At 38.3% G+C, this 27979-nt stretch overlaps 1 protein-coding gene across 2 annotated transcripts; it reads right to left on the reverse strand.

Annotated features, from left to right (window-relative positions):
- Positions 1-1063: 1063 nt before the first annotated feature.
- MED17 (mediator complex subunit 17) lies at positions 1064-20041 on the reverse strand (the record flags this gene model as incomplete). 2 transcript variants are annotated; one of them, XM_079707550.1, is made up of 12 exons in its annotated part: positions 1064-1647; positions 2890-3049; positions 4518-4635; positions 7842-7979; positions 10875-11059; positions 11922-12052; positions 13822-13974; positions 14321-14405; positions 14496-14632; positions 16465-16684; positions 17219-17385; positions 19792-20041. In XM_079707550.1, 12 exons carry the CDS (start codon positions 20039-20041, stop codon positions 1436-1438), a joined length of 1956 nt encoding a protein of 651 aa, XP_079563676.1. In that variant the 3' UTR covers positions 1064-1435. The 2 variants fall into 2 exon arrangements, with proteins under 2 accessions (XP_079563676.1, XP_079563677.1); XM_079707551.1 differs by lacking the exon at positions 7842-7979.
- Positions 20042-27979: the final 7938 nt, after the last annotated feature.

The raw sequence follows: 27979 nt of genomic DNA on the forward strand, positions 1-27979 counted from the left end.
TGGACCTTGAGACTCGTTATACACTCATTGTAATATATTAGCATGCTAAATGACACACCCACCAGCACCATGAGTTCTGAGGCTAAGCATAAAAGGTCAAAAAGTGGGTGGTGGCCCACTTCCTGGAAATCTCCACCCCTCCCCCCCAAACCTGGAATAATCCTCCCACTCATTAACCTATGAAATTACCCAGCCCGTAAAAATTAACCATGCCATATTTCAGGGCACTCTCTTGCCTTCTGAGATGGTCCACATGTCTGAGTGTATTTCTGTCTTAATAAATCCACTTCTTAGCTATCACTTTGTCTCCAAATTCTTTCTCGACAAAGCAAGAACCTCAAATTCACTGGGAACATTATTAAGTGAAGTTCCTCAGACATATTTTAGAACTGGAGCACTATTTCCAAGAAGTTCATGTTATTTATTCTTTGCAAAATGTACTCCATTACTCCATTTGTATTTTAAAACTGGAGCACTATTTCCAAGAAGTTCATGTTATTTATTCTTTGCAAAATGTACTCCATTACTCCATTTGTATTTTCCCTGGGAAAATGCAGAGAGCTAATGGAATAAGACAGGACAAATCTTTAGTTGGAAGAAGCAATCCAGGGTTGCTGGCTGAAGCTGGGGGCTGCCAGGGCAGGGCCAGGCAGGAGCAGGTGCCTAGTGTGGCAAGGCAAATGAGGTCTTTCAAGTGGGAAAACAGACCAAGGAGGGACCTGAGGAAACACTAAAGATACAGTCTGCCTTCCAGGCCTTCAGCTGGAACTCTCCAAGGAATTTCTCAAAGTAGTAGACCCAGGCATGCATAACAAAGACAATCAGAGGAAGAGGTGCTTTATCCACTAATACAAGAGCTGGCTTTAATAGCTCTGGTAGGGACTGGAGAACAGGCTCCTTCGGCCGGAGAGTACTTTGTTGCACTTCAGGGAAAGGATCTGCTTCTCTCAACTGGAGGGAATTCCTGTAAGAAAGCTGGGTCTTAAGAGTGTTTAAAGATTCTTAAGCAATAATAGTGGAATGAGACAAGTCAATTAAAGACACAATTCACTGAGGTTGAGTTCAGAGTGTCTGGAATTTGTAACCATATGCTTTATTTGATGTCAACATCAAAGGAATATTTTAAAAAGCAAATTCAAATCCATAAGTTAGTAACAGTTCAAGTTAACTGAATTAAAAAAAAAAAGTATTTACATATCTCCATACTTGTATACCCTATAACTGTACATAAACTTTTGCATTTCAAAGCACTTGTCACTTATAAAGTGAAAGTTTTCAAAATGCTAGGTAAACATTTGCTAATTATGACTTTTTAAAAACAATACTCCTTTGGAAGATTCCTCTTCCTTGTGCTTATAGTTGATCTGCAAACATTTCTCAAAGTTTCTGGAAACTTCTCTGGAAAAAAATATCTGGAAACTGGTCTGGAAGAAAATCATAGTAGACAAGGGCTAAGTGCAGACATAAGCAGCTCCATTTTGTAAACAAAGTTCCGGCCTTCCATTTTATTCCACTGAACTTCTTTGAACGGTCCACGAAGATGATTCCATTTGCTATCTTGTAAAACATCACTTTTTGGAAGGTCTTTACACTGGTTACGGGGAAACTGAACCATAATCTTGCTGCCACTTTCAGGGCCATTACGAACTGTGGAACAAAACCAGAAATTCCATATACTCATTTTCCAAGCTAGAGACAGCAAAGATCACACAACTTCATTTTCATGAGTATAAAAACCTTGTTTGTCTATCAACTTGAAAGTGCTTATTTAAAAGTGCTTTTCAGGTTCAATATGCTAAAATAAAATTTACTAATTTATAGATACTAGGCTGGTATAAATATTCATGAATTACCATTTGTACTATAAAAATGTGGCAAGATGAATGTTGGTTTAGGAAAGTCAAATGTCCTATACATTTTCAGAACATCATTATTTTTTTCTAAAATACCTGACAACCCAATCTTTCAATGACTTGGTTAATATATACCTACTATGTGATAAACTCAAATGTTCAAAATCAGAACTGGAAAGGATGGAGGAAAGATTATTCCAAATATGAACTTTAGGTTTTAATGAGGCTTTATAACCCAGGAAAGAAGAAAAGAAATTAAGAATAAGGGCCTAGCAATGATCAAGCCTGCAGATTCACAAGCTCTGATCCTGTGGGGAAGAATTTCTAATTATCCACTCTTTCAAATATTTAAAGCAGGTATTAGAAAAGATCACACTGAAACCATATATAATTTTCAACTAGACAGTATGTATACATGCCTATCAAAGTGCCCCACGCATATTAGGTGCTTCATAAAACATCTCTCTGTTCCATCCTTTGACCATCTTTAGGATCAAATATTATTCTTGCATATTTGCAGCAGTATAGATATTTTATCTATGTATCTATGTATCTATGTTATCTACTTTTGGCCATGTGGCTTGTGGGATTTTAGTTCCCTGACCACGGATTGAACCTGGGTCCATGGCAGTGAAACCATGGAGTGAAAGCACCGAGTCCTAACCACTGGACTGCCAGGGAACTCCCCAGCAGTGTATTTTTAAAAAGCATTTATCCATTAAAAGTTTTGAACTGCAGGAGCAACAATGCTGATGGCATTTTTCAGATAATCTCTTAGGAAAATGTGTTGCCAAGCAAGACATTTTTTATAACTACTAGAAAGAGAAGTAATAACCTGTTGCTCTGAATAACACCTATGATGAGATAAATGCTCAGTATAATTACTGCATGAACTCACCTACTGCAGAGATAAATTACTATTAAGTATAGTAACTATTAAAGCTAATAAATTACAATTAAGTATAGTAACCATTAAAGCTAAATGTTAAGGCCAAACTCCCAAAGGTCTCTTCACATTCAGAGAAGCAGAAAGTACCTGAAATAGCATAGTCACCATTCGGGGAGGCCACTGTTATGGCAGAGGCATTGCCAATGCTCTCTATGGGCCCAAGGCCCACATGATTACTGAAGCTCAGGACCTGCCAGCCCATAACCTTGGCTAGCTGCTGAACTGCATGCACCTGATGCTGTGACATCTGTGAATGAAAAAGGAAACTTCACTGACAATCAGCATGGGTATTTACTTTGCAGTTGACTTGACATCGTGACTGTAAAATAAACTTCCGTTGGGGTTTTCAGTGCCTAGCCCAGGAACCCTATCTTATGTTTGAGGAATCCTCCTGTGTGACCACTGAGGGAAGCAAACAGCACCCCACCTTCTACGGCAGAAGCTAACATAGCCTGATACTCGCTTTCCTGTCCACTGGCAGCTGGAAGACAGGCATACAACCTGAACTTGGCCAAGTGGAACCTCCCACCTGGATCAGTGATTATGAAGCAACATTTAAGTAGTAGCAGGGTGTGTAGCTGAGTATCTTCCATTAACCCCCTCAAGGCCACTCTCCACCCTGCTCTGTCCTGGGAGGCTGATCCATACAGTTACACTACCAGCTTTTATAACTAGGTCCTTGGTAAACAGACACTCCCGAAATTATCCTGAATGTGCCACTTATTTCCGGTTAAGACCCCGACTGATACATGGGGCAATTCAGAGTGCATTCTGTCCCAGCGATGAAGGCAGTAGTGCTGGGATGGCATCAGTAGTGCCATTGCCCTGGCTGTGGTTCTACCTAGCTTCCTTTGATCCTGATCCATTTGCAAGTCTTATTCTCTAGACTTCTCATCAATTCCAGAAGCTATCCCATAGGCTTTCAACATGTTTCTGCGTGTATGTGTAAGCCGACCGAAGCCATTTTAGGTGCAATCAACCAAAAGCTGCCATACCTCATGAATGCATTTTATTTCCTTGGTTCCACATAAGCAATCAGTATAAAAGATTATTGCTTCTAGGATGGAGAGTGTCAGTATTTTCAAAAAATTTTATGTGGAACATAAATATGTGTTTTATGTGAAAGATTCATTAGCATTTCAAAACCTACCCTTTCTCCCATAACTCATATTTCAATGGATCATCATAACTCCACGAAGAAGGTAGGAAAAATACTGTTCTTACTTTACAGACGAAGAAAAGAAAGGTCCAGAAATTTGTCCAGTGTCACAAAGAAGGTTTGTGACAGCACTCTCCATACTGTCCCTTAATAAGAGGAACTCTTGCTTAGGGCTCAAGAGGAAAGCATTCCATTTATCATTATGGAGAATGGACACTATAGCTTCGTATCTGATCTCCCTTTCTGGTTTTTTTGGGTTAGTAATTCTAAACTTTCACGTGGTCCTGGAGGGGTGGTATATCTTGGCTAACACGAGAAATGAAAAAAGTCCGATAATCTCAGAACTGGTCCTGCATCTTAAATACAAACAAAGAGTAGAAACAAATCTAGGATAGTTTGTCAACACTTTCAATTAGCCCGTAGGTTGTAAAATGTGCACTAGACATTAGGTGGCAGGAAAAGATGGCTTTTTAAAAGTAACTGTACTTCTTGCCCACTTTGTTCGTTCACTAGTTATGAGTGGAAGGGGCTCAAGACCTGTAGCTGCAACTGTTACCTGAGACAGAAGGAAGTCCTGCAGCTCCTGCTCCTGATGAGACAGAGTGATGACTCTTCCATCTCTGTGTACGACTCGGATCTGCTCAACTCCAATATTCAACTGCAGCTGAATGGACCTTTAGAGACACATATACAAAAAATCAGAAATGTTGAAAATTACCTTATACAATGCCAAAAACCTTAACATCAAAAAAAAAAAAGAATATAACAGACAGTTTTGATAACCTACACCAACACCCATGGGGGAGAGTTTTCTTAGGTTCAATGGAAACCATCAGACTCTCTCTAAACTACTGTAGGCCACTAAGCAGCAGTCTACTCAGAAGGATACGGTGGGGGAAGCACGGCTTGCCAGCAGGCCAACACCACTTGTTCCTCTTCTACGGCAGGCCTTTCAGCTGTCAACACTGCAGCAATACACCTTTGCTGCAATGAAATGAGATCCACATTGAGAATACATGGGACCTGCCCTGACTTAACAACCTGGTTCCTCACAGGAGCCACGCACCCTTAACAGCTCCACAGGCATGGTTTCCAGGGTGCCCACCAGAGACACTGCCCACTGTTAGAAGTCACACCATCCTGGGAAATCCAAAGCCGTCCCCATCAGGGATTTATAATTTCTCCCAGTCCAGAACCATTTTACCAATTTGGGATCATTTTTGCCATAAGCAGTGTTGTCTAGTAACACACATGGCATCTTTCCTTATCAAGTTACTAGGAGACTAGAGCGAGAGTTAACCAAAGGTCAGATTCTCATACAGAAAGGAAAATAGGGTTTGTTAACTTCACCCTCTCCTGAAATAATCAGCAAACAAGTCAAAATACGTACGCTCTATTAACTAAGCTTAGGTCAAACAAAGAAACTCATAAAAGAGCCAATGAATATATACGCAGATCACAAAACTCTTCCAAACTAATTTATAAATATTTAGCATATGACATGTACATGAAACACAAAACTCTCCAAATCAAATAATCTAGATGAACAAATGTGGAAAAAAATAGCATCATTTCTTTCCACATTTGATAGTACCTCTTTTTTACTAACTTTGTTTTACAGCAAATATTTAAGAATAAAGCATTTTGGCAACTACCTATATAAAACTGTAATTTTGATGAACTTTACATATTTCTTTCCAAGAAAAAACACAAAATTCAGAAGGCTTAAAGGAAAAGACTTATAAATCTAATGAAATTTTTAAGTTCTCCTTTTTTAAACAAAGGTGTGAGGGAAGAGGAATTTGTAACCACTTTGAAAAGCAAATTGGTAACATTAATCAAAAATTTAAATGTCCTTATCTTTTGACACAGCAGTTACACTTGGAGGAGTTTATCCTATAGATATGCTTACATATGTACAAATTATTTTGCTGGCGTCCAACTAAAATGTTCAACAATAGAAAGTTGGGGAGCTTTAAGAAAGAGAATTACTTTCAACTTTAAATAGCATAAGATGACCCCACCAGCTATAGAAGATGGGGAAAAGGGCATTCTATACTTCCTTCTACTTCCTCTCCTGTCCTGATTCTATCAAGGCTACATTATCACAAACCTTTCTTCACAGAAGTTTAGAACGTTTACACTGGATTCTATAACCATAATCCCACAGTTGTTTGGTCTTAGTTCTAGATGTAAATAATTCAATGCTGATCAATTTTTTCTTTTCCTCTCCTTTGTGCTCACTCTCTAAGTTTTTATTATGGAAAATTTTAAACACACACAAAAGTATAGTATAATGAAAGCCGATGACCCCGTCACCTAGCCTTAACAGTTAAAAACGTACACTAACTTTGTTTCACATATTCAACACTTCCTCTCCCACCACACCCCCGAGCCACCCCAATTATTTCATTATTTCTTTAGGTAGAGGGGGAAGAAAGCCATGATCCACTCCACCAATCTTTTCCAAGAAGTTTCAAGACTGATTTCCTTTGCATTGTACACTCTTTTACCTTCTCTATTTGATCTTTAAATCCTGTTCATCTACTATTTTTCATTTTTATAAAAAAACCAGAATTAAAATATCCCTATTAAAATATAGTGTTATTATTATATTACACATTATTATAGTATATATTATTATATTCCCCTACTCCTGAGGGTGGTGATGGTTTCCAGTTGTGTTTTGCTCACTGAGAGACCACTGTGGCTAGTTACGTCTGCCTGAAATAAAGCAACTAAAGCTTGAAAAATAAAACATACAGACCCTGATAAACATACTCACTCTCTCAGACTGACCTGGAGGAGGGGACTCAGCTCCATCTTTCTAGTTGTTAATTTTCAAAGAGGCTGAAATGGAAGCCCAAAATGTCTTTCATGGCCACCAGCTAATTATATTAACGTGTTCCTCCCCACTGCCCATAGTTTTACTGATATAATTGACAATGTCATTGTATTCGTTTAAGGTGTACAACATAATGGTTTGATATTTGTATATATGGCAAAATGATCACCACCGTAAGTTTTTTTAGCATCCATCACCTTACATAGTTACCCATTTTCTTTTTCTTGTGATTAGAACTTTTAAGATTACTCTTTTATCAACTTCCAAATATACAATAGAGTATTATTAACTATAGGTTCCATGCTGTACATTACTTCCCCAGAACTAATCTTATAACTGGAATTTTGTACCTTTTGACCACCTTCACCAACTCCCCACCACTACAACCACTAATTTACTATCTGTATATTAACTTGTGATTTATGAATATAAATCAAGTAGACTGGTCCTTCAGGAATGCTGGGGACAAAAGTCATTAAGGGCATAATCATGAACTGGATTAGACACAGGAGTTGTTTTAGGCACACTATGGAAAGGACGGGCTCTAATATAAACAGCCCTCCTCACCTCAAATACCCCAGAGTGGCCACAGCCTCTAGGCAAGAACTGAAGTGGACAGGAGTCTGAGGAAGCATGGCAGCTTTCCGCTCAAAGCTGGGGTTCCTTCTTTACCACAGCTCAAATATGTGACATTTACCTAACAGAGACTATTTTAGACATTCTTACCTCTGTTTTTTTTGGTTTGTTTGTTTTTTTTCTGTGTATTTTGGCCGCACCACGCGGCATGTGGGATCTTAGTTCCCCAACCAGGGATAGAATCAACGCCCCCTGCAATGGAAGAGCGGACTCTTAACCACTGGACCGCTAGGGAAGTCCTTACCTTTCATTCTTAAAAACACTCTACAGCTGACATAATTTACTGGAATGTTATGCCACCCTAGCAAATAAAAACCAAAATCTTGATATAATCACTCAGCAAACATCAATACATAAAAAGCAACTTAACATATTAAACAACTTATTTTTGATACTTACTTGCATATTTGTTCATAGCCTTGTGATGTGATTAAGACTTTCACACTAGATTCATAAACATCATTAATATTTGACCAATGAGCCTGTATCTGAGGATCTTCAATGCGACTTGCTAAGCTGTCAATGGTTGCAGCAGTTCTTTTAAAGAAAATAAGTTAAAATTTTTATAAAGTTACCATATAAAATAATAAGATGATAAATCACTTATCAGTTTTATGGTTATTTGAAAAACAGATGACTACTTTTTGAAAATACCATCATTTGAAAAGCAAAGATTTGAAAGAAAGGTCAGATGTAGCTCTGATGTGCTGGTTCTCAGTTTCACATCACGGCACATTCTCATGCCACGTTGATTTCCTTTTAACTCCATTTGTTTTCTGCCACTCAGAAAATCTTACCAGAACACAAGTGAGAAGGATACTTGCAGGGTACTAACCTCAGCTCTGTAAAGAATATAAATTACTCATAAATATCAGTACTTGATCCCCGGTAACAAGTGACTTGGGACATACCCGCACCTGGAATTATAATTCCATTACTGTCATGGAATTATAATCATTTTCAAGAGAACCTAGAGAGACTTATTGCACAATTAAAACCTATACTCCAAGAAAGATAAATATGGTAAGCATAAATGAAAAATAAGACCCATCAAGTGATAAAGGATAAATATGGTAAGTATAAATGAAAAATAAGATCCATCCAGTGATAATTATGTACCAACTACTATAATAAGTGCTTTCATGAATTATTTTAACCTTACTAACGATAGTAGACACTACTATTATTACCTCCATTTTTCAGAAGGAACAAAAGCAGTTTAGCAATGTTTAGTAACTTGCCCAAAGTTTGTAACTGTTTGGAGCACAAAACCTGGAAGTCAAACTCCAGAGCCAATAATCTTTCCTTTATATTTTATACACACTAATGAAAAGCCACTGCCTAGAACCAAAGCATAAATTATGTAAGTTAACCAAATTACTGAGATCCTCAGCTTCTAAAATTTGATTCTAGCACTTTACTGGAAAGAGAAGGAAAAGCCAGGAGGAAATGGAAGAAATGAGAATAACCACTGAGGACAAGGGGTTTTTACACCAACAGGCTTGGGCTTTGCTCTTTTATCCTGCTTCTGCTCTAGTACTGGTTTCTTTCAATCCATTTTTAACTTTACCTTCTTTTGCTGTGATTTGTTTCCCTGGCAGTGCTTCAAAAATTTTTACAGCAGATAAATACGTATGTGAGAGTTTTGATCTCAGTATTATATCTATCAACAAACTGGGAATAAAAAAGTATCTAGCAATTGAGAATTGTTAAAAGAAATTATGGATTAGTCACACAATGGGCTATTACATAGCTATTAAAATCTCTGAAGGCACGGTATAAAACTTTATGATACCAGATTTATTAAAAAATAAAAAAGATACACATGCCCTGACACATATACTGTTGACCCATGAACAATGGGTTTGAAATGCACCTGTCCACTTATAAGAGAATTTTTTTCACTAAATAATTACTACAACACTGCACAATCTTTGGTTGGTTGAATCCACGAATGCAAAACCTGGGAAAAGGAGGAATTGCTTATTTGGTGGCCGACTGTAAGTTCAACTGTACAGAGAGGGTCGCACCCCTAACCACCGTGTTGCTCAAGGCTCAAATGTATGTAAAAATATATGAACATGTTAATTGTATGGAATTATACAGATGGGTTGATACATTTGGAACATTATTTCTATATTTAAGGGGAGAAAAGGGAATGTTTTTAAAACTTTGCTGCTTCCAAGATTACAACTACTACTCAGAAATTTATAAGCATTCTAAAGATAACTTTTTCCATGCCCTTCATTTATTTCAGGGAATATTTAACTTTATGGTTAATCAGAAATTTGCAAGATTAACAATATACTCAAATTAATAGCTTTTATAATGGAAAGTAACAACAATAATCTAACATATAATATTCTAACTGTTTAAAAGGAACTTCTGTATATATATTATTCAATTTGATCCTAAGACCAGACTCCTATACCCCCAGTTGACAGAGAAATAGAGGGCCACAGATATTAACTAACTTGCCCAAAGTTACTTAGCAAGTCATTGAGCCCTGGCTTAAACGCATCTTTTACCCTAAACTCCTTACTCCTTTCACTGTATCATGCTGTTGTCTCTAACATGTCTTCCTAATTCATTTTACTAAAAGTTTCCATTCTGAGACCAAAGGCTAATACGCTAATAAAACCATGACTGTATTAACAGGAAAAAAACAAAAATCAAAAATAAAATGTCATTTCCAAAAACAGTGTCCCCATGCCTGTTGAGTACCACCAAGGTGCAATCATGAATGAAATAGAAACAGACCTCTTCCCTAAGAGCCAATAATAAAATAGAAGAGCACCCTTTAGCATTTGGAAGTGATACATTCATTTGGGTCCAATCATGCAAGTTTTTTTTGTAAATGATGTGTATGGAAGAAAGAAAATGAGCTTTGGGGTTACATAAACGTGGGCATAAATCCTGATTTTGCTAACTTTTTAGCTGTGTAACCTTCAGCATGTTGCACAACTTCATTAAACCCCAATCTTCTCATCAGTAGAAATGGGTTAACATGATCTGCCCCAGAGCTAAGGATTAAATAAGTCAACATATAGGAAAGTGCCTTCCAAAGTCCTAAAATGTGTGACAACCAAAAAATAGGGAAAGCTTCAAAAAAGGTTTAAATCAGTTCAGGAAGAGTATCTCATGGATGGGTTACTGAAGAAAGTTTGGTGTCCCACAGCAGGTTCCTAGTCAGTCGTCTTTGGAAACTTTAGTGCCAGTGTTAGAAACAATATATTAAGTTACATGGGCAATGGCGCTAAGTCTTCCCCAAACTTGACAGGACCATCTACGACCATAATCTCTTCTACCATAGCCACTTCCATCTCCCCGGAAAAAAAATTAAAGCATGCCAAAAATAATGTAACTAATAAAGATAACTAACAAAGGAAAAAGGACTGCAGTTTCAAAGAAAAATAGTAACTCTGTCCTTACCTACTCCTCAGAAATATATGCTTTGCTTGTTTAATTATTTTTTCCAGGAGCCCTTCACTTGACTGTATTGAATTAATTTCATTTTTATCAAAAGCTTGAGGACCTGAAAGTCTCATTCTCTTGTGGCCGAAAGGTGCACTTGCTGGATGCGGCATCATGATGGAACTCAAGGTCTGTTTATGAAACTGTAACAAGAACAGCCATTTTAAACAGCCAATACCCACGTATTAACTACACAATGTTCGATCAAAACATGGCTCACATTTTGGAAACATGAAAGCAATAGATCTGAACCACATATAAAGGCAGTCTTGGCACACAGATAAATGTTAACATCTACTAGGCCACATTTAATGTGAGTTTGTAAAGAGAAGGGTCCCTCTCAAGCTGCTGTTTTTATTTTAAAAATTTTAAAGTAGAAAAACAAATATTCTTTAATAAGTCCCATTGACAGAAAACATGAAATCAATAGATAATTATTCCACCATACCCTAGATTAGAGGTTCCCAAACCTGGCTAAAACAGAAACATCTGAGGAACACAAAAAAATACTGATTCCTGCACCACCACAAATGACTGAACCAGATTTTGGGATGAGGCAGAGAAGGCTGGAATATGTACTTCTATTAAAAGATTTTCAGGGTAGTCTTTTGAAATTAGCCTAAACTGTGAACCAGCACACTGGAAACATAGTTCTAGATGATGTGTAAGTAGAATACATCCTGAAATAACTCAAGTAATCCTTTTCACGGGCTCTGGCAAGATATTTTCCCTGATTACCCAATCAGAATACCCTCTAGCGTGCATTTCTTACACCTCTCTATAAAACTTGTGGTGTATTTCTGCCACTAGAAGCTATGCTTGGAGATAGAGACTGTATTCTGATTATCTCTGTATTCCCTGAGCCCATAGCAAGGATCTTTCACAGCACAGCTAGTGAATGTCATCGCTACATGAATAATGAGGACTCAGCAGAGGGGAGTGTGTGTACATTCACTGCTGTGGATACTCTTACCACAATGCAAGGAAAAACATTTACTTCATTACCTCTCTAATCAGTAGATGCAAATTATGCTCTAGGACATAAAGATGGTCCTCTGGGCTTTGCTTCTCGGTAGCAGATTTTTGGGATTTCTTATCATTTGAAGAATGGCACAAAGAAATAGATAACTGCAAGCCTATTTATAAAAATAAGTAGGACAGATATAAATAACCTATAATATGGAAAGGCACAAACTGTTTTCATAAAGTATAATCACAGCCCATTCTCAAAACATACATCCTGAACTTTAAGAGGAGGCTTTCGTGATCAACATTTTTACACCAAAATGACTACTCATGAATATAATAAACTACCATATATTTTAACAATTCAAATTCTGTTCACCTACAATGTGGCTGCTGACCCTGAGCTGTGGCTAAAGACAGGTGAACAGAAACTATATGTTAATTTATTTCTTCTAGATTTTAAATTAAAAACGAAACAAAACACAGAGTTAACATCTGGTCTTACTGACTAGAAGACAGATATCGTTCCCTGTTCCCATGAGAATCAGGATGAAATTTTTCACTCCTAATACCTATTCCCTTGACAAGATCTAAGAAGATGCTCAGAATTTATGGAAAAACAAGCGCAGCTAATTACAAATTGATCTCTAGGTAAGTCTAACTGCTTTTGAATAATATTTTAAATTCAATCTCCACAAATTTAGGAATATTATGGATATTTAATTAGGTATTTTCTAAACAGAAACACTAATTGGAAAACATACATGCACCCCAATGTTCATAGCAGCATTATTTACCATTGCCAAGATATGGAAGCAAAGTAAGTGTCCATCAACAGATGAATGGATAAAGAAAATTTGGTGTATATATATACAATGGAATACTACTTAGCCATAAAAAAATGAAACTTTTGTCTTCTGCAACATGGGTGGAGTTTGAGAGTATTATGTTAAGTGAAATTAGTCACAGAAAGACAAACACTGTATATCACTTATATATGGAATCTAAAAAATAAAACAAACTAGTGAATATAACAAAAAATAAACAGACACACAGATAGAGGTTACTAGTGGGAAGGAGGCAGGAGGGGCAATGTAGGGACAGGGGATTAAGAGGTACAAACCACTATGTATAAAATAAATAAGTTACAAGGGTATATTGTATAACACAGGGAATATTGCCAATATTTTATAACAACTATCAATGGAATATAACCTTTAAAAATTGTGAATCACTATGTTGTACACCTGAAACTTATATAATATTATACATTAACTATACCTCAATAAAAAAATAAAAAATAGGGACTTCCCTGGTGGCAAAGACTCCATGCTCCCAATGCCAGGGGCCTGGGTTCGATCCCTGGTCAGGGAACTAGATCCCACATGCATTCCTCAACTAAGAGTTCGCATGCCACAATTAAGCCGCAACTGAGGAGCCCACCTGCTGCAACTAAGACCCAGTGCAAACAACCAAATAAAAAAATAATATAAAATATCTTAATATAAAAATTAATATAAAAATATAAAAAAAATAATAAAAAAATATCTTTAAAAATAAATAATTAAAATTAAAAAAAAAAAAAACCTAAGCATTTTCTAATTGACATCTCAGTTAGACAATAAGACAGGATCCCTGAGAAATCTTCCACAAATGGTGCTGGCATAGACACCTCAAAGCAATTGTTACTGAATAACAGCCTTGCTAGGACAAACTTTAACATATATTGTTTAAAGCCCAGGAGTGACACTACTGAGGACCCAGAACAGAGTCAGCAGTGCAGACTGTGTTGCATACTTCACTGGCTGTTATTACGGACCGCACACTACCTCTTTGCTCTAACTGTTCCTTCAGCACACCTAAATAGCCACCAGCTTTGTCCTGTTCCCCAAACCACAAAGTCCTAATTATAAATCTCAAAAGGGTAGGCTGCACTTACTTGGAAAGGGCTGAGAGATAATCTGGTTTTTCACCACAATGTGAGGGATCTGTGATTTAATTTGAACAGCTTCCCGAGAGAGCTGTGCAAAAATTTCTTTACATAAGAGAACATTTTGTGCTGCTTCTAATTTCGTCTGCCAATGTGGGGAACCTGAAAGACAGGGGACATACGTATATATTAATTAACTAATTATATTAGGTATTAACTAGCTTAAATGATGATCTGGATACATATGACAAAAGTTTAGAAAACAGTGCATTATGGCATATAAAACATTTTACTTCTTTTACACAGAGAAAACTGGTAAATAAGTTCAATCTTTAAAAAAAGATCACACAGCTATTCACTAATGGTTAATTAACAAATTATAAATACTTACATTTCCAACTGCTCTTATTCCTAAGTACCTATTTTTCCTATCTACGTTTATCTTCAGTTCATTTGTAAATATAAGCTTAGATAAGACCAGAAGTTAGAGGATAGAACATAACTATACCTGGTTTGGATTTAGGCAAAGGTCGTTTGAAGAGGTTAACTGTGCCAAGATCACCTATGTCCGGAGCCTGTTTTTGAATTGAAACCTATGTGACAAAAATAACATGAAAAAATGTTAGCAAATTAGCTTCTGGGCTACTAATAAGAAATTACTTGAAAAATACTTTGACAAATACCTTGATATATGCAGAGCCCTCTAAATCACTAGGAATCTGGACATCAAGGGGACAGTAATCTTCAGGTATTTTCTTGTCCAGATCAATATCTGTATTCTTTATTACTTCAAATGTACCATGATGGGGAAACAGAGATCCTAAAGGCGTATTAAAAATAGCAAAATCAAAACCAGTTAACATGTTAATTTAACACAAATTATTAAGTGTATAATAATATTTCACATACACATCACTGAAGCATAAATTAAATTCCTATGAAAAACGTGTGTTTTGGGGGAAGGGAGAGGCATGGTAAACAAAAGGAAGTAAGGAAGCAGGAGAAAAGAGCTATTTACCTTAAAAAAATAACATGTCTTAGTCTAATGGTATCACAATAATACGAACTCTACAGGCCATCCAAACTGTTTTATTCAAATGGAGTTTTGACAAAATGAATATAATTCTAGAAAATACTTCCATAAATTTAAACTTTGGAGATTAAAAACTTCTGGAGCTCAGTCTCTGTAATAAGGTTGCAATTAAAGGGTTCTGAATTCAGTAAGAGAAGGACAAAAGGAAAGTGTATATACCACCGTTTTTCAACCAATTCATAGACTTTCATGTGATGTCTTTTTATGTAGTGCGTAAGTTTGGGATAGTTGTTTTGAGCTGCTGAATTACCGGAGGAGTGGGTAGATAAATGTAACTGCTGTTTTATAACAAGGGAAGATGTTCAAGATTTTCTTGCAATTAAAAACAGAATGTAATCAAATCCTTTTATAACACAGGTGACTATCCCATAGAGAGAAATTAGGTAAAGTTCCTGCACATAATTATTTGTTGGGAAGAGATTACAGTGTTCAAAGCCAGAAAGCACTGCTTCCACACACTACCTATTAAAATGTAAAAATGTCTTTGTCATCTCGAATTCATCTTTGTGATAAAACTTTACCTTCAGAATTCAAAATTTCCCAATTCACATCAACGCTAAGGCATGTAGGTCCTCCAGTACTTAACTATCTCAATTTACCTTCCTTTAATTTTGGGATAATGATGGCTTGCTCTGACAAATGAATCCTTTTAAAATATCACTCTACTATTGTCACCCCAGTGATCACAGCCAGGGCTCCTTGCTTTTTTATCCCTTGACATTCAAAGTTTTTACCCTATTGAGCTGTGACTCATAAACTTTTACTGTATCCTCTGAATATACTTCAGCAGCTTAAAGACTGTACCGTAATTACCTCGGAAAACCTGCTATTATATATCATAGCTCAACAACAAAGAATTTATACCAAAAGATGTGAATTCAAGATATTAAAATCTGATATACTTCAACAAAGTATATTCCTTAAGTTAGTGTTGCAACCTTGACTGAATGGAAAAAGGAAGGCGAAGTGTTTTCACCACTGTTTCTCTTCACCCAGGATACGAAAACAGCTTAGCAGACTTTAGGGAGAAAAACAGAATAAGGAAGAATAGAGAAGTTTCTTTTCTCCATTTATGCCCAGTTTTTGAGGGTTACTGGTAAGCCTGTGATTGAGGACTCTAACCCTACCTCCTTATTTCTGACTAAAATGCAATTATGGTTCAGGGTGTATGAGCACATAAACCCTATCTCTGAACTTTCAATTAAATGTATCTAAAATGTTTTCAAATTGAATATAAACTATTTATACATATATTTACATAGGTTGTGATAAGGGTAATTTTAGCTTTCTCAGGCTTATGGGCACAGAAATTAAAACTTCAAAATGTAACATGTAACTGAGAAATAATATTATTACAGAAGAATATGTGGGAGTTCCCTGGCAGTCAAGTGGTTAGGACTCGGCACTTTCACTGCCAAGGGCCCAGGTTCAATCCCTGATCCGGGAACTATGATCCCGCAAGCCATGCGGTGTGGCCCCCCCTTCCCACCCAAAAAGGTAACATTACAACCTACCATTTATAGTTTCTGAAAAACTATATTTTAAACAATAATCTATACCTGCACTTCTGTAGCTCAGATCTCCAAGAATTTTATCTCCAACTTTTCTAAGTTTCCAGTGTTGCCTCAGTCTCAAAAGCTCAGAGTTGAAGTCTCTTTGTAGCTTATTTTCTTGGTTTTCAGTGACTGATTTAGTCAGTCTTTCTGCCCCCTTCAGTAGGATTTGTGCTGCTCCCGCAAGTGACTTCTTTTTAGATATCAACTGCAACGTCTGAGGATTCTATCAAAAACAATCCAAAAGTGTAGCTCAGAATTATTTTTTAAATGATTTTAAAATGATGCACTTTTATCAACAATAAAATACCTACTCAAGGGAAAATTTAAAAATTAAAGAAAAGCATGGAGAAGGGCGAAAAGCACATATAATAATGTTTTTTTTAAAAAAAAAAATAACCACAACCTATTTCTTTGGTCAACTCAAATAAAGATTTGTGTTAAATCAAATCACCACAGTGGACTATAAATCAGAACTCAACACTGCATCAACCTGGCCCAGCCTAGGTTAGGTTGCACTCTCTGTACTGCCAATTCTCCCCTATGTATGCCACTCTCTCCCCCACCCACACGTACACCCTTTCGAGGCACTCAGTACACTTCAGATCAAAGTCCATAACTGGAAAACTGATGAGAAATCAAAATCTATGTATTATATATACACATATAAATATCCACAATCACTACCAATTCATGTAGACATACTTCCAAAAAGCCAAGTTTAAAACGACACCATTATTCAATCAAATCCCACAAATACCTGTTTTGGAGGAAGTGCATCCTGAGAGACGGGATCAAGAGTCATAAATTTTTTATCCCTAACAATACTGAGAACATCATAGAGAACACACATCTCTGTCAGGGCACTTCTCAAATTGTTCCTCACTGAATCCCAAGGCCAAAGGGAAGGCTGAAATTTCACCAACCCTAAAAAGAGAGAAAAAAAAAAGAGAAATACACAGGTATTAGTTATAGAAAGCTCATTTAGAGGTTTAAAAGTACTAAAAGAAGAAATAATGAATTCTATTTTAAATTGTTCCCTCTTTTATCCCATTCTCTCCACCCTTTCTTGAATCTTGGTTAACATTTAAGTTAGTATTCCTACAATGTCAAAACAAGTATGATATCTAATTTCCTAAGTTAACTCTAACATTACAACATGATAGGCTTTCAAACAACTTTTAAAATTTATGCAAGCCTTCTTAATAACCTTTTTTTCTTCCAGCTTTCAAAACCTGAACAAGTAATTGTAGAGAATTTCCAATACACAGAAAAGTACAAAAATAAAAATGACCTATAATGGCAGCATTCAGATAGTTAACACTATTAACACATCTTCCAACCTCTTAATCACTTTTAAAAATTATATTTCATGAATACAGACTCATTGTACAGAGTTCAAACAATAGAGTTATAGAGTAAAAAGTGAAAGTTTCCCTTTATTCCCCACCCCTAATTCTCTCCCCTCCTGACAGGCAGTCACCATTAACAGTTGGGGCATACTCGTCCAAATGTTCTTCTATGCATTTACATATACTCCCATTTTTCTATTGCTTGCTTCTCCCCGCCACCCCACCAAGCTAATTTGTCCTAGAGACACTTCCAGATCTACTTCATTCTTTTAACACTGTATGATATTCTGGAACACAGATGTACAGTAAGTTTACTCATTTCTGTTTAATGGACATGGAGATTGGCTGCAACAACGCTAGCAGTGGTAAACCTCTTGAACACACATCTGTGTATATGTCAACTTTTTCTGTAGGTTAAATCATTAGCTATGATACTAGTGGTTCAAAAGAGATACACACTGGCAGTTCCCTGGTGGCCTAATGGTTCAGATTCCGGCTTTCACTACCGTGGGCCGGGTTCAATCCCTGGTCAGGGAACTGAGATCCCACAAGCCATGAGGTGTGGCCAAAAACAAACAAAAACAAGCAAACAAACAAAAGAGATGAACATTTAAAGATTCTGATACATACTGAACTACCGAACTGTCACCCAAAAAGGCTCTAAAAATTCACATTCCCAACATGAGATATTAACGATCTTTTTAAATTGCTACTAATCTTATGCATGAAAATAGTGTCTTAATGATATTTTCATTTGCTTCTCCCTACTAGTGAGATCTGAAGTCTTTCCTCTGTGAGCAAATTGTTTATATCTTTGGCCTATTTTTCCAATGCATTGTCTTTTTCTTTTAAGTTTCAAGGGACTCTTTGAACATAAGGGGTATCAACCGCTTGTGTGTCATATGTGTTGCATATACTTTTCCCAGTCTGTCATTTATCTTTGTACTTTGTTTATGGCATATTTTTCCATTATTATTTTAGAATTTTATGTAATTAATATACCTATTATTATACCTATCTTTTCCTTTATAACGTCTGTGTTTCCTATCTTGCTTAAGAAGATCTCTCCTAATCCCGAAGTTACATGATTATAACTTCTTCCCAATATTTTGTTTTATTCTCTTCACTTGCATTTCAATCCTTGCGGAAATATTTCTGTGTGAGGTCTGAGGTAGTATTTACCTTTTATTCCCAAACGGATCCCTAACTGTCCTAACAAGACTGGCTTGAAATGCCATCTTTAAATGCCCATTTACACAGGGTTTCTTCACATAACTAAATCAAGACCCGTTAATGTTTTTTTATTCTTGACAATAAGAATACAAAAACCACACATACTTTTTCTATAATTCTCTCCTAACTAGTTTTATTTTCTTTATAGTCCATTTACTATATAGCATCCAGAGTGACCTTTTGTAAACAAAATCATCTGTCTGCTTAAAATCCTTCAAACTTTCAGCTGTCGTTCTAATAAAAACCAAGTGCTTATCCTGGTCTACTGGCTCTACACGATTTGGCCTCTGCCTACCTCTTAGATCTTATCACATACTCCAGTCAATGCAAATCTCCTTTCAGTAAGTGTTACTATAATCATCCACCTCGCACAGGGAAACAAAGTAACTAGTCCAAGGTCACATAGCCAATACTATCACAGCCGAGATGTGAACTACAGGGCTCTTAACCAGGGTGTGCCACATTACAGACGCTCTATTAAAAACGTAAACACTTCACCAGTGACAGTGTCCCTCAAGCGCTCCCACTCAAGGAAACCTGCAGAAGAATAAGGAATATTAAGAGTCAAGCAGTGCCCTAAACTGTCCAGGTGACGAAGAGCACAATTAATGTTTCGCGTACCTACGTTCGAAGTACTTCCACGCACAGCATCTCACCTGGCGCAGGAGAGGCAGAGTGACATTACCTGGGCGGGTACCGGGACCCCCAGACCCGCCCAGCAGACTCGAGCAACAGACACGGGCCTTACCTTCCTCGTCGTCCTGGTCCGCGCTGGACCCGGCGCCCGCCCAGTCCTGCGCGTCGCCATCTGCCCCCGCCGCTTCCTCCTCCTCGGAGCCCGAACCCTGGCTGAAGTCGATCCGCTGGGCCAGACGCGCCAGATTCTGGGACATGGACAGCGGCTGCAGGTACGTCTCAGTGCCATCCAGGCCCACCTCCTGGACCTGCTTCTCGCAGGCGGACTCAATGCTGATCCGCACAGCACGCACCCCAGACATGCTGGCGGCGTCGGCAGGACCCCAGCGCCAGCCGAAAACCGAGGGAGGAAGTATGTGCGCCCCTTTGGGGAGCCGGGAACCCGGGAACCCGGGAACCGCGCCTTGGAGGAGCTTTTGGGAAACCAAACGCTGCTCTAGAGCCGGAAAGAAAGACGAGAGCGCTGAAACTTCCCCAGAATGCACTGCAGGCCCCTTCGCGCTCCCCCCTCCCCGCCTCGTTGGAGTCTCGCGGAAGGAAACCGGCGGACGCGAGAACTCTGCACTTCCGGACGAGCGCTTCCGGTGAATCCCACTACGTCTTCCGGAGAAACATCCTGGTTTGTGAGAGGCGTGGCTGGCGGTGGGAGCAGAGAGTTTGGGGAGGTGGGTCCCCGATGTCCACCTCTGTTTTAAGTGTTGCTTGTTGGAAAGTGATGTTGGATAAAAGGATGAAGACGACCGAAAAGAGGTAGGGAAAAGGAGATGAATGGGCCCCTGGATCCTAGCAACGAGAGGCCCTCTGAGAATGCTGAGATTTGAGGGCTTACACCTGGGGTAGAAACAACATGTCTGAAGAGTTAGAAAATAAGGGCGTAGTTTGAGGAAAACAATGAATTGTGCTTATCACTACTTAAAATTATACTGCATAATTAGTTTGTTATCTAAACTCCCGTTAGTGGTAAACTCCATGACGGAGAGTATCTCTGACGTGTAATATGCGCATATTTCTTTCATGCCTGAGTTAAAATAATATTTATAAGATTAAGAAGCACTGATGTGGGCGTGGGGGTGGTGGGATGAATTGGGAGATTGGGATTGACATATATACACTAATATGTATAAGATAGGTAACTAATAAGAACCTGCTGTATAAAAAAAATAAAATTCAGAAAAAATATTAAAAAAAAAAGAAGCACTGATGAGTCCCTGAGAAAGTATTTCATCAGTTGTAATTCCACAGGGGAAGATGAATTCTTTTATGATACAAAACTCTACTTAATTTAAGGAATTATGTATATCACTTATCATGAGTCTCTCCAAGTTTTGTGCTAAGGGATATTTAAGTTTTTCAACTCCTTTTTTAAGGTATTTAGGAAAATATAGTTGTCATGATGTCAGTCTCTACCTAAACAATACATGTGGGGTGTTTGTTGGGGGTGTGTGTGAATTTTCGAGGGAGGAAGCTCAGCGTTGGCAAGCTCAACAGATTCTGCTGGACAGTCATGTTTGAGAACTACTGTACTTACTCTGTGCATAAGTTTGTAAAAGATTTTAATACCTTATTTCAAAATTTGATTAATATTTATCTTGGGCTCTATTTGTGCCAGTCACTATGCTAAGTGTTTTAAACATATTTCTCCTTTAATCTTTATAAGGTGCTCATACTTACGCAGTTTGGCTGGGGCGTCTGCTGTCTCAGCTGGGCTTGACCTGAGGGTCAGCTGATCTAGGCTGGGCTCAGCTGGTTGGTTCTACTTCAAGTTATAGGTCTACAGGCCATTTAGAAGACTGTGCCATGTGTCTCTCATTCTTCTTGTACTAACAGGCTGGTCAGGGTATGTCCTTCTCATGGAGATGGTAGAGGTACAAGATGTAAGCCTTGCCTGCATTACTTGCCAAAAACCCACAAGTCCCATGGTCAAACCCAAAAGTCAAGGGTGGGAGAGGGGTTACACTCAGCTTTTTCAGTTGCAGAAACTGCAGAGTTACATAGAAAGGGGTGTAGATGATGGGAGGAGCAGGGCCAACCATCAGTCACATATGGAAAATAATCCAGTTGCATTCCCTTATCTCACATCCTAAATAAAAATAAATTCCGAATGGAGTAAAGATCTAAGTGTGAAAAACAGTGAAGTCGTCTGCAGACTAAGATACACATAAGGTATATACATACCTAAGCCCTGCTTAGAGGGAAGTGTTCTATAAAAAATATTTGTCAGGGGGCTTCCCAGGTGGCGCAGTGGTTGAGAGTCCGCCTGCCGATGCAGGGGACACGGGTTCGTGCCCCGGTCCGGGAAGATCCCACATGCTGCGGAGCGGCTGGGCCCATGAGCCATGGCCGCTGAGCCTGCGTGTCCGGAGCCTGTGCTCCGCAACGGGAGAGGCCACAGCGGTGAGAGGCCCGCGTACCGCAAAATAAATAAATAAATAAATAAAATATATATGTATTTGTCAGATTTTGAGGGTTCATGGAGCGCAAATCTACAAAAGGGAAGAACTGAACCCCACACCATCTTTCAGGATTGAGGAGGCAGAGATCTGCCAGGCTCTGAGTTAAAATCCCAGAAGTAACACGGAGTAACAGACTCTAGGCAGAGGTGGCCTGAGTTTTATTTAAAATGGAACCGAGCCCCAACCCAGCTCCTTCTCTGATTACAACGAGCTAATCAGTCTCACACTTCATCTGCCTAGCAAAAGAAAGGTGGAAATCCTCACTGGTGAAAGATACCATCTAGCAGTAGTAGTAAGGGGTAGGAAAGAGTGACTGATAAAACATAAGCAAAAACAAATAATAGGAACGTATTCATGAATGATCAAAACATTGGTGATGGAAGACAAGGACTTTAACAGATTAGTATGTTAAAAAAAAATAGAGGACTTTCCTGGTGGTCCAGTGGTTAAGGCTCCGTGCTTCCAATGCAGGGGGCATGGGTTCAGTCCCTGGTCAGGGAAGTTCTGCATGCTGTACGGCCAAAAAAAAAAAAAAAAAAGGAAAATGGACAAAATAGATGAAAAGATGGGCAGTTTCAACAGAAAAATTTCAATCTATAAAAAAAATGATCAAATGTACATTCTAGACTAAAAACTAGATGCAGTTAATAACCCAAGGTTTACTAAGAGATTTGACACAGCACAGAAAAGGATTAGTGAACTCAGATTGGACAATGGAAAAGTCCAAAACACAGAGCGGAGTGTAAGATAATTTGGGATACACATTCAAAATTCTTACAGACATTAATTGGCTAATAAGGGAATACTGTGAATATCACCCCTTTTCTTGCTTCCTCTGGCCACAAATACCAGTTTTTCTTAGTTTTAGTGCCCTACACCCCAGACTGTAATGTAGTTCTTCACAGCTGGGGCCACCCTCCAGATGAAGCACCAAGAGGAAAGAGAGAGACAAATGGGACCACAGGAAACCCATTTCCTGATTCCTCTGGAATCATTTTTCTCTTGGTGTTTTAGGTAACAGCTCCCCTGATACCACTGGTACAGCAGTGCAGCTCTGACTGCACTGGGACTAGCCTCTGGGCAGAGCCAAGAGATAAAAAAGAAACAAAAAAAATGGAGACTTTCACACTGTGGCCTGCTGAGGCTCCCTTTCCTGGTTCTCTGGCCAAAAAGAACTGTCTCTTGGGAGTTTTTGCTGTCCATGCCCATTGCGTAGTTCTGTGACCCAGACTGCCTCAGATAAAAGAGGAAAGAAAAATCAGGAAACTCATCATCAGTATTGTTCATTCTTTAAGTTTTGACTTCCCTCTTCAACCATTCAGTCAAAATGGTTTAATTTTCAACAGTGTTCTGGGAGTTGCTTTTTGTATTTTATCCAAAATTTTTTATTTTGGAATTGTGGAAGAAATAGCCTGTTGTGGGCTTATTCCATCTTGGCCAGTGCCAGAAATTCATGTGTTCTTTAGTAAATTTATTTTTGTGTTTGTGATATGAAGTGTCCTCTAATGTACAATACCTTACAGGGTAATACTGATAGGACTTATCTTTTTTGTTTTGTTGTTTTGCAGTACTCGGGCCTCTCACTGTTGTGGCCTCTCCCGTTGCGGAGCACAGGCTCCGGAAGTGCAGGCTCAGCGGCCATAGCTCACGGGCCCAGCCGCTCCGTGGCATGTGGGATCTTGCTGGACCGGGGCACGAACCTGTGTCCCCTGCATCGGCAGGCAGACTCTCAACCACTGCACCACCAGGGAAGCCCAGGACTTATCCTTTTTTAATTTTAATTATTTGTTCATATGTCAGTCAGTGTCCCCAGCTGACTGGGGTAGGCCTGGTACAGTGCTTGGCACATTGATGGTGTTCAGTAAATTGTCCTGGAATGAATGGTAGAACAAAGCCACACGGAGGCATCACAGAGAACCTAAAAGGAAGCTGGGCTTTTAAAACCAAAAGCAGGGCTTCCCTGGTGGCGCAGTGGTTGCGAGTCCGCCTGCCGATGCAGGGGACACGGGTTTGTGCCCTGGTCCAGGAGGATCCCACATGCCGCGGAGCGGCTGGGCCCGTGAGCCATGGCCACTGAGCCTGTGCGTCCGGAGCCTGTGCTCTGCAACGGGAGAGGCCACAACAGTGAGAGGCCCACGTACTGCAAAAACAAAACAAAACAAAAACAACCAAAAGCAAATGAGAGTCTGCTTTTATTTTTTTAAATATTTATTTATTTGGCTGCGCCGGGTCTTAGTTGCAGCACACGGTATCTAGTTCCCTGACCAGGGATTGAACCTGGGCCCCCTGCATTGGGAGTGTGGAGTCTTAACCACTGGACCACCAAGGAAGTCCCCCTATCCCATATATTTTAAAATGAACTTGTGAGGTTCTGTAAAAGCCCTACTGGGATTAGACTGATGTTGAATTGAATTTATAGATTTGAGAATTGATACTTCTGTGAGATTGCATCTTCCTGGATGTACATGTTTATTTTGATTTCTTTGAGTTTTCAACAGTTTTATAATTTTCTCCATAAAGGTTATATATAATTTTTGTTAAATAAAAATACTGCTGTGTACTTTTGGTAACATTGTAATTGGTATCCTTTTCAAATTTCCTTTTATTTTGGTTTTGACCATGCCACCGAGGCTTGCATGATCGTAGTTCCCCATTTAGGGATCTAATCCCGGTCCTTGGCCCTGAGAGCACGGAGTCCTAACCACTGGACCGACAGGGAATTCCTGCCAAATTTACATTTTTAACCTATTTTTTGTTGGTATGCAGAAATACAACTCATTATTGTATATTGATTTTACATTTAGCAACTTTTTTCTCCCTTGTGGAAGTATAGTTACAATAGTTACAATGTTGTGTTAGTTTCAGGTGTACAGCAAAGTGGTTCAGTTATATATATATTTTTTTCTCAGATTATTTTCCATTATAGATTAGAAGCTATTGAATACCGTTCCCTGTGTTATACACTAAATCCTTGTTTCTTATCTATTTTATGTATAGTAGTATCTGTTAATTCCACACTCCTAATTTATCCCTCCCCCACCCACTTCCACTTTGGTAACTGTAAGTTTGTTTTCTATGTCTGTGAGTCTGTTCCTGTTTTGTATATAGATTCATTTGTATTATTTGTTAGTATATGTGCTGCCGAAGTGAGCACATTTGTATTATTTTTTAGATTCCACATTTAAGTGAAATCATACATTTGTCTTTGTCTGACTTACTTAGTATGATATTCTCTAGGTCTATACATGTTGCTATAAATGGCAGTATTTCATTCTTTTTTTATGGCTGAGTAATATTTATATTTAGGATCCTCTTTGAACTCAGTCTGATAATTTAACTATAGAGTCTCTTGGGTTTTCCAAGAAGTCAATCATGTTTTCTGCTGAAAAATTATTTTTTCCTTCCTTTTCAGTTGTTATACCTATTCTTTGTCTTTTTTTCCTGGTTGAAACTCCAATAGTTAATGATATTGGGCATCCTTGTCACATTCCTAAAGTGAATATGGTATTAACATAATTTTGCAGATATCTAGCTAGCTAGCTAGCTAGCTAGCATTTTAAAAATTGCTTCTCTCAATATGCGCTAGATGTTAACTTCATGGAGTTCAGGTGATCCTATTTTGTTTACAATGAGCTTTTTGCCATTTTTTGAAAATACCAAGTCCTCTTCTGCCTCTGAGCCTTTAAATCTGTGGGAAAGGATGTTTCTCCAAACAACTTCATAATACTGGCTCAGTCTCTCAGTTTTTTCAGGCCTTTGTTCAAATGTCTTTTTATCAGAGGCTTTCCCCAATCTCTCTCTATAAAATGTGTCATATAGAGTCTGAGTCCACGTTTGATGTTTGACTGCTGACAGCTGTTAAGCCTTACCCCACTCCTTCCTCCCCTTCTGCCCCACGTTTGTGCAATAAAGCCTGGCTGCTTCTTGCTTTGCCACCTGTGGGAAATTCAAACTGCATGCAGAACCATCACCCTGGCCCTACCCCCTAACCACCATAAAACCCCCAAGCCAGTCTCCTCTCTGTGTTCTCTCAGGCCATTTTTGGACTTGCTTGGGAGCTGCCCTGCTTTCCCCAGAAAGCCTCATTATGGGAATAATAAAGTCTTTCATACACCCTTGGTATGTGTGTGACTTCATCAGTCTCAACATCTGAGCTGAATTTTGGGTGGGGAGTCCACCTTTTCTCAGCGTGGATGTGCCCACAACAAAATAACATCCTCCTTCACAGTCCATCTTCTGCTTTATTTTTCTTCATAGCACTAGTACCACCTGACATAATATGTATTTGCCTTCCCCTACTATATAAATGACTGAATGATAGATCCCAGCATCTACTGAAGTATCTGTCATAATCATTCATTCAACAAATATTTGAGTGCCCACTTTGGCCAGGTTCTCTTAAAGGCAATAGTGCTATAGTGGTGATCAAAGCCCTTGCCATGGAGCTTACATTCCAGAGGGCAGGGTAGGTGTTCATTCAGTATGTATTTGTTAAATGAATGAATACTAATACTATTTTTGTCTGGAGGTAGGATATTAAAAAGAAACACAATATCATATTATGAATGTAAAATTTTTATTCATTTCTTTTGGTACAAACTAGTGTTTATTAAAAAATAATATTTAGGAATTTATACTCACAGGACATGTTATAGTTAACATCCAAAGACAAAAAATATTTCTTGACAATTTATTATATGCTTAGTACTAAAAAGCTCCTAAATCAGTGTTGGCATTACAAGATTAGAGAGTTGTTTTTGGCTTATGATTATTATAGAAAAACACTGAGGAAAATTTCAATCATTACAATTGGTAAAGGTATAATTTTACATTTCATGAAGGATAGTAGTCATATTTGGCAATAGCCTCATTTATAAATTAAAGTATACTCACTTCGAGGTTGTATTTTGATGTTGTTTCTTTTCACTTCTCACAAATAACCAACAAGGCACAAACTGCTTCCAATTGACAGTCCAAACAAAGGAGGAATCATGGCTAACCGTCTGGTTGCTAATATTTGTTAAAGACAAATTGCAAACTTCAGAGTATGGTTCAACATCACTAAAAGGAGTAAAGTTGCTCCCTCTGACCACCTTATTCCATGAAAAAAGTGTACTTTGACTTCTAAAATGGATTTTAAAAATTCAGTAGAAAGATTTAACAACTATCAACATTTCCAGCACTGATTTTTCTAATACCCAGAAACATCCACTTAGCAGTTGTAAGACCAACTTGAAAAACTGAATATACAAATGTAAGTTATTGCCATTAGCTAGTAGGAATCATCACTTGATTCTTAATCCTGTTTATATTTAATTATAAACATAAGACTGAATTTATTTATTTATTTATTTATTTATTTTTTGCGGTATGCGGGCCTGTCTCACTGTTGTGGCTTCTCCCGTTGCGGAGCACAGGCTCCGGATGCACAGGCTCAGTGGCCATGGCTCACGGGCCTAGCTGCTCCGCGGCATGTGGGATCTTCCTGGACCAGGGCACGAACCCGTGTCCCCTGCATCGGCAGGCGGACTCTCAACCACTGTGCCATCAGGGAAGCCCAAGACTGATTTTTAGAATAAAAAGAATGAAGAATATCTCCATCATGGGTCTTTGTTCCCAATAATCCCTTTCAGATAGATCTGTGAAGTAATACAGAGCACAGTGTCGACATACCTTTCATTTCAAAGGCCGAAAAAAATAGGGCTTATTAAGTAGTGAGATCATTTCTGTTAGGCTTTATATTAGTATCAATTAATGAGTTAATCAGTCAAACGAGTATCAATTGAT

The sequence above is a fragment of the Hyperoodon ampullatus genome, assembly GCF_949752795.1.
Source record: "Hyperoodon ampullatus genome assembly, chromosome: 7".
Lineage (NCBI taxonomy): Eukaryota > Metazoa > Chordata > Mammalia > Artiodactyla > Ziphiidae > Hyperoodon > Hyperoodon ampullatus.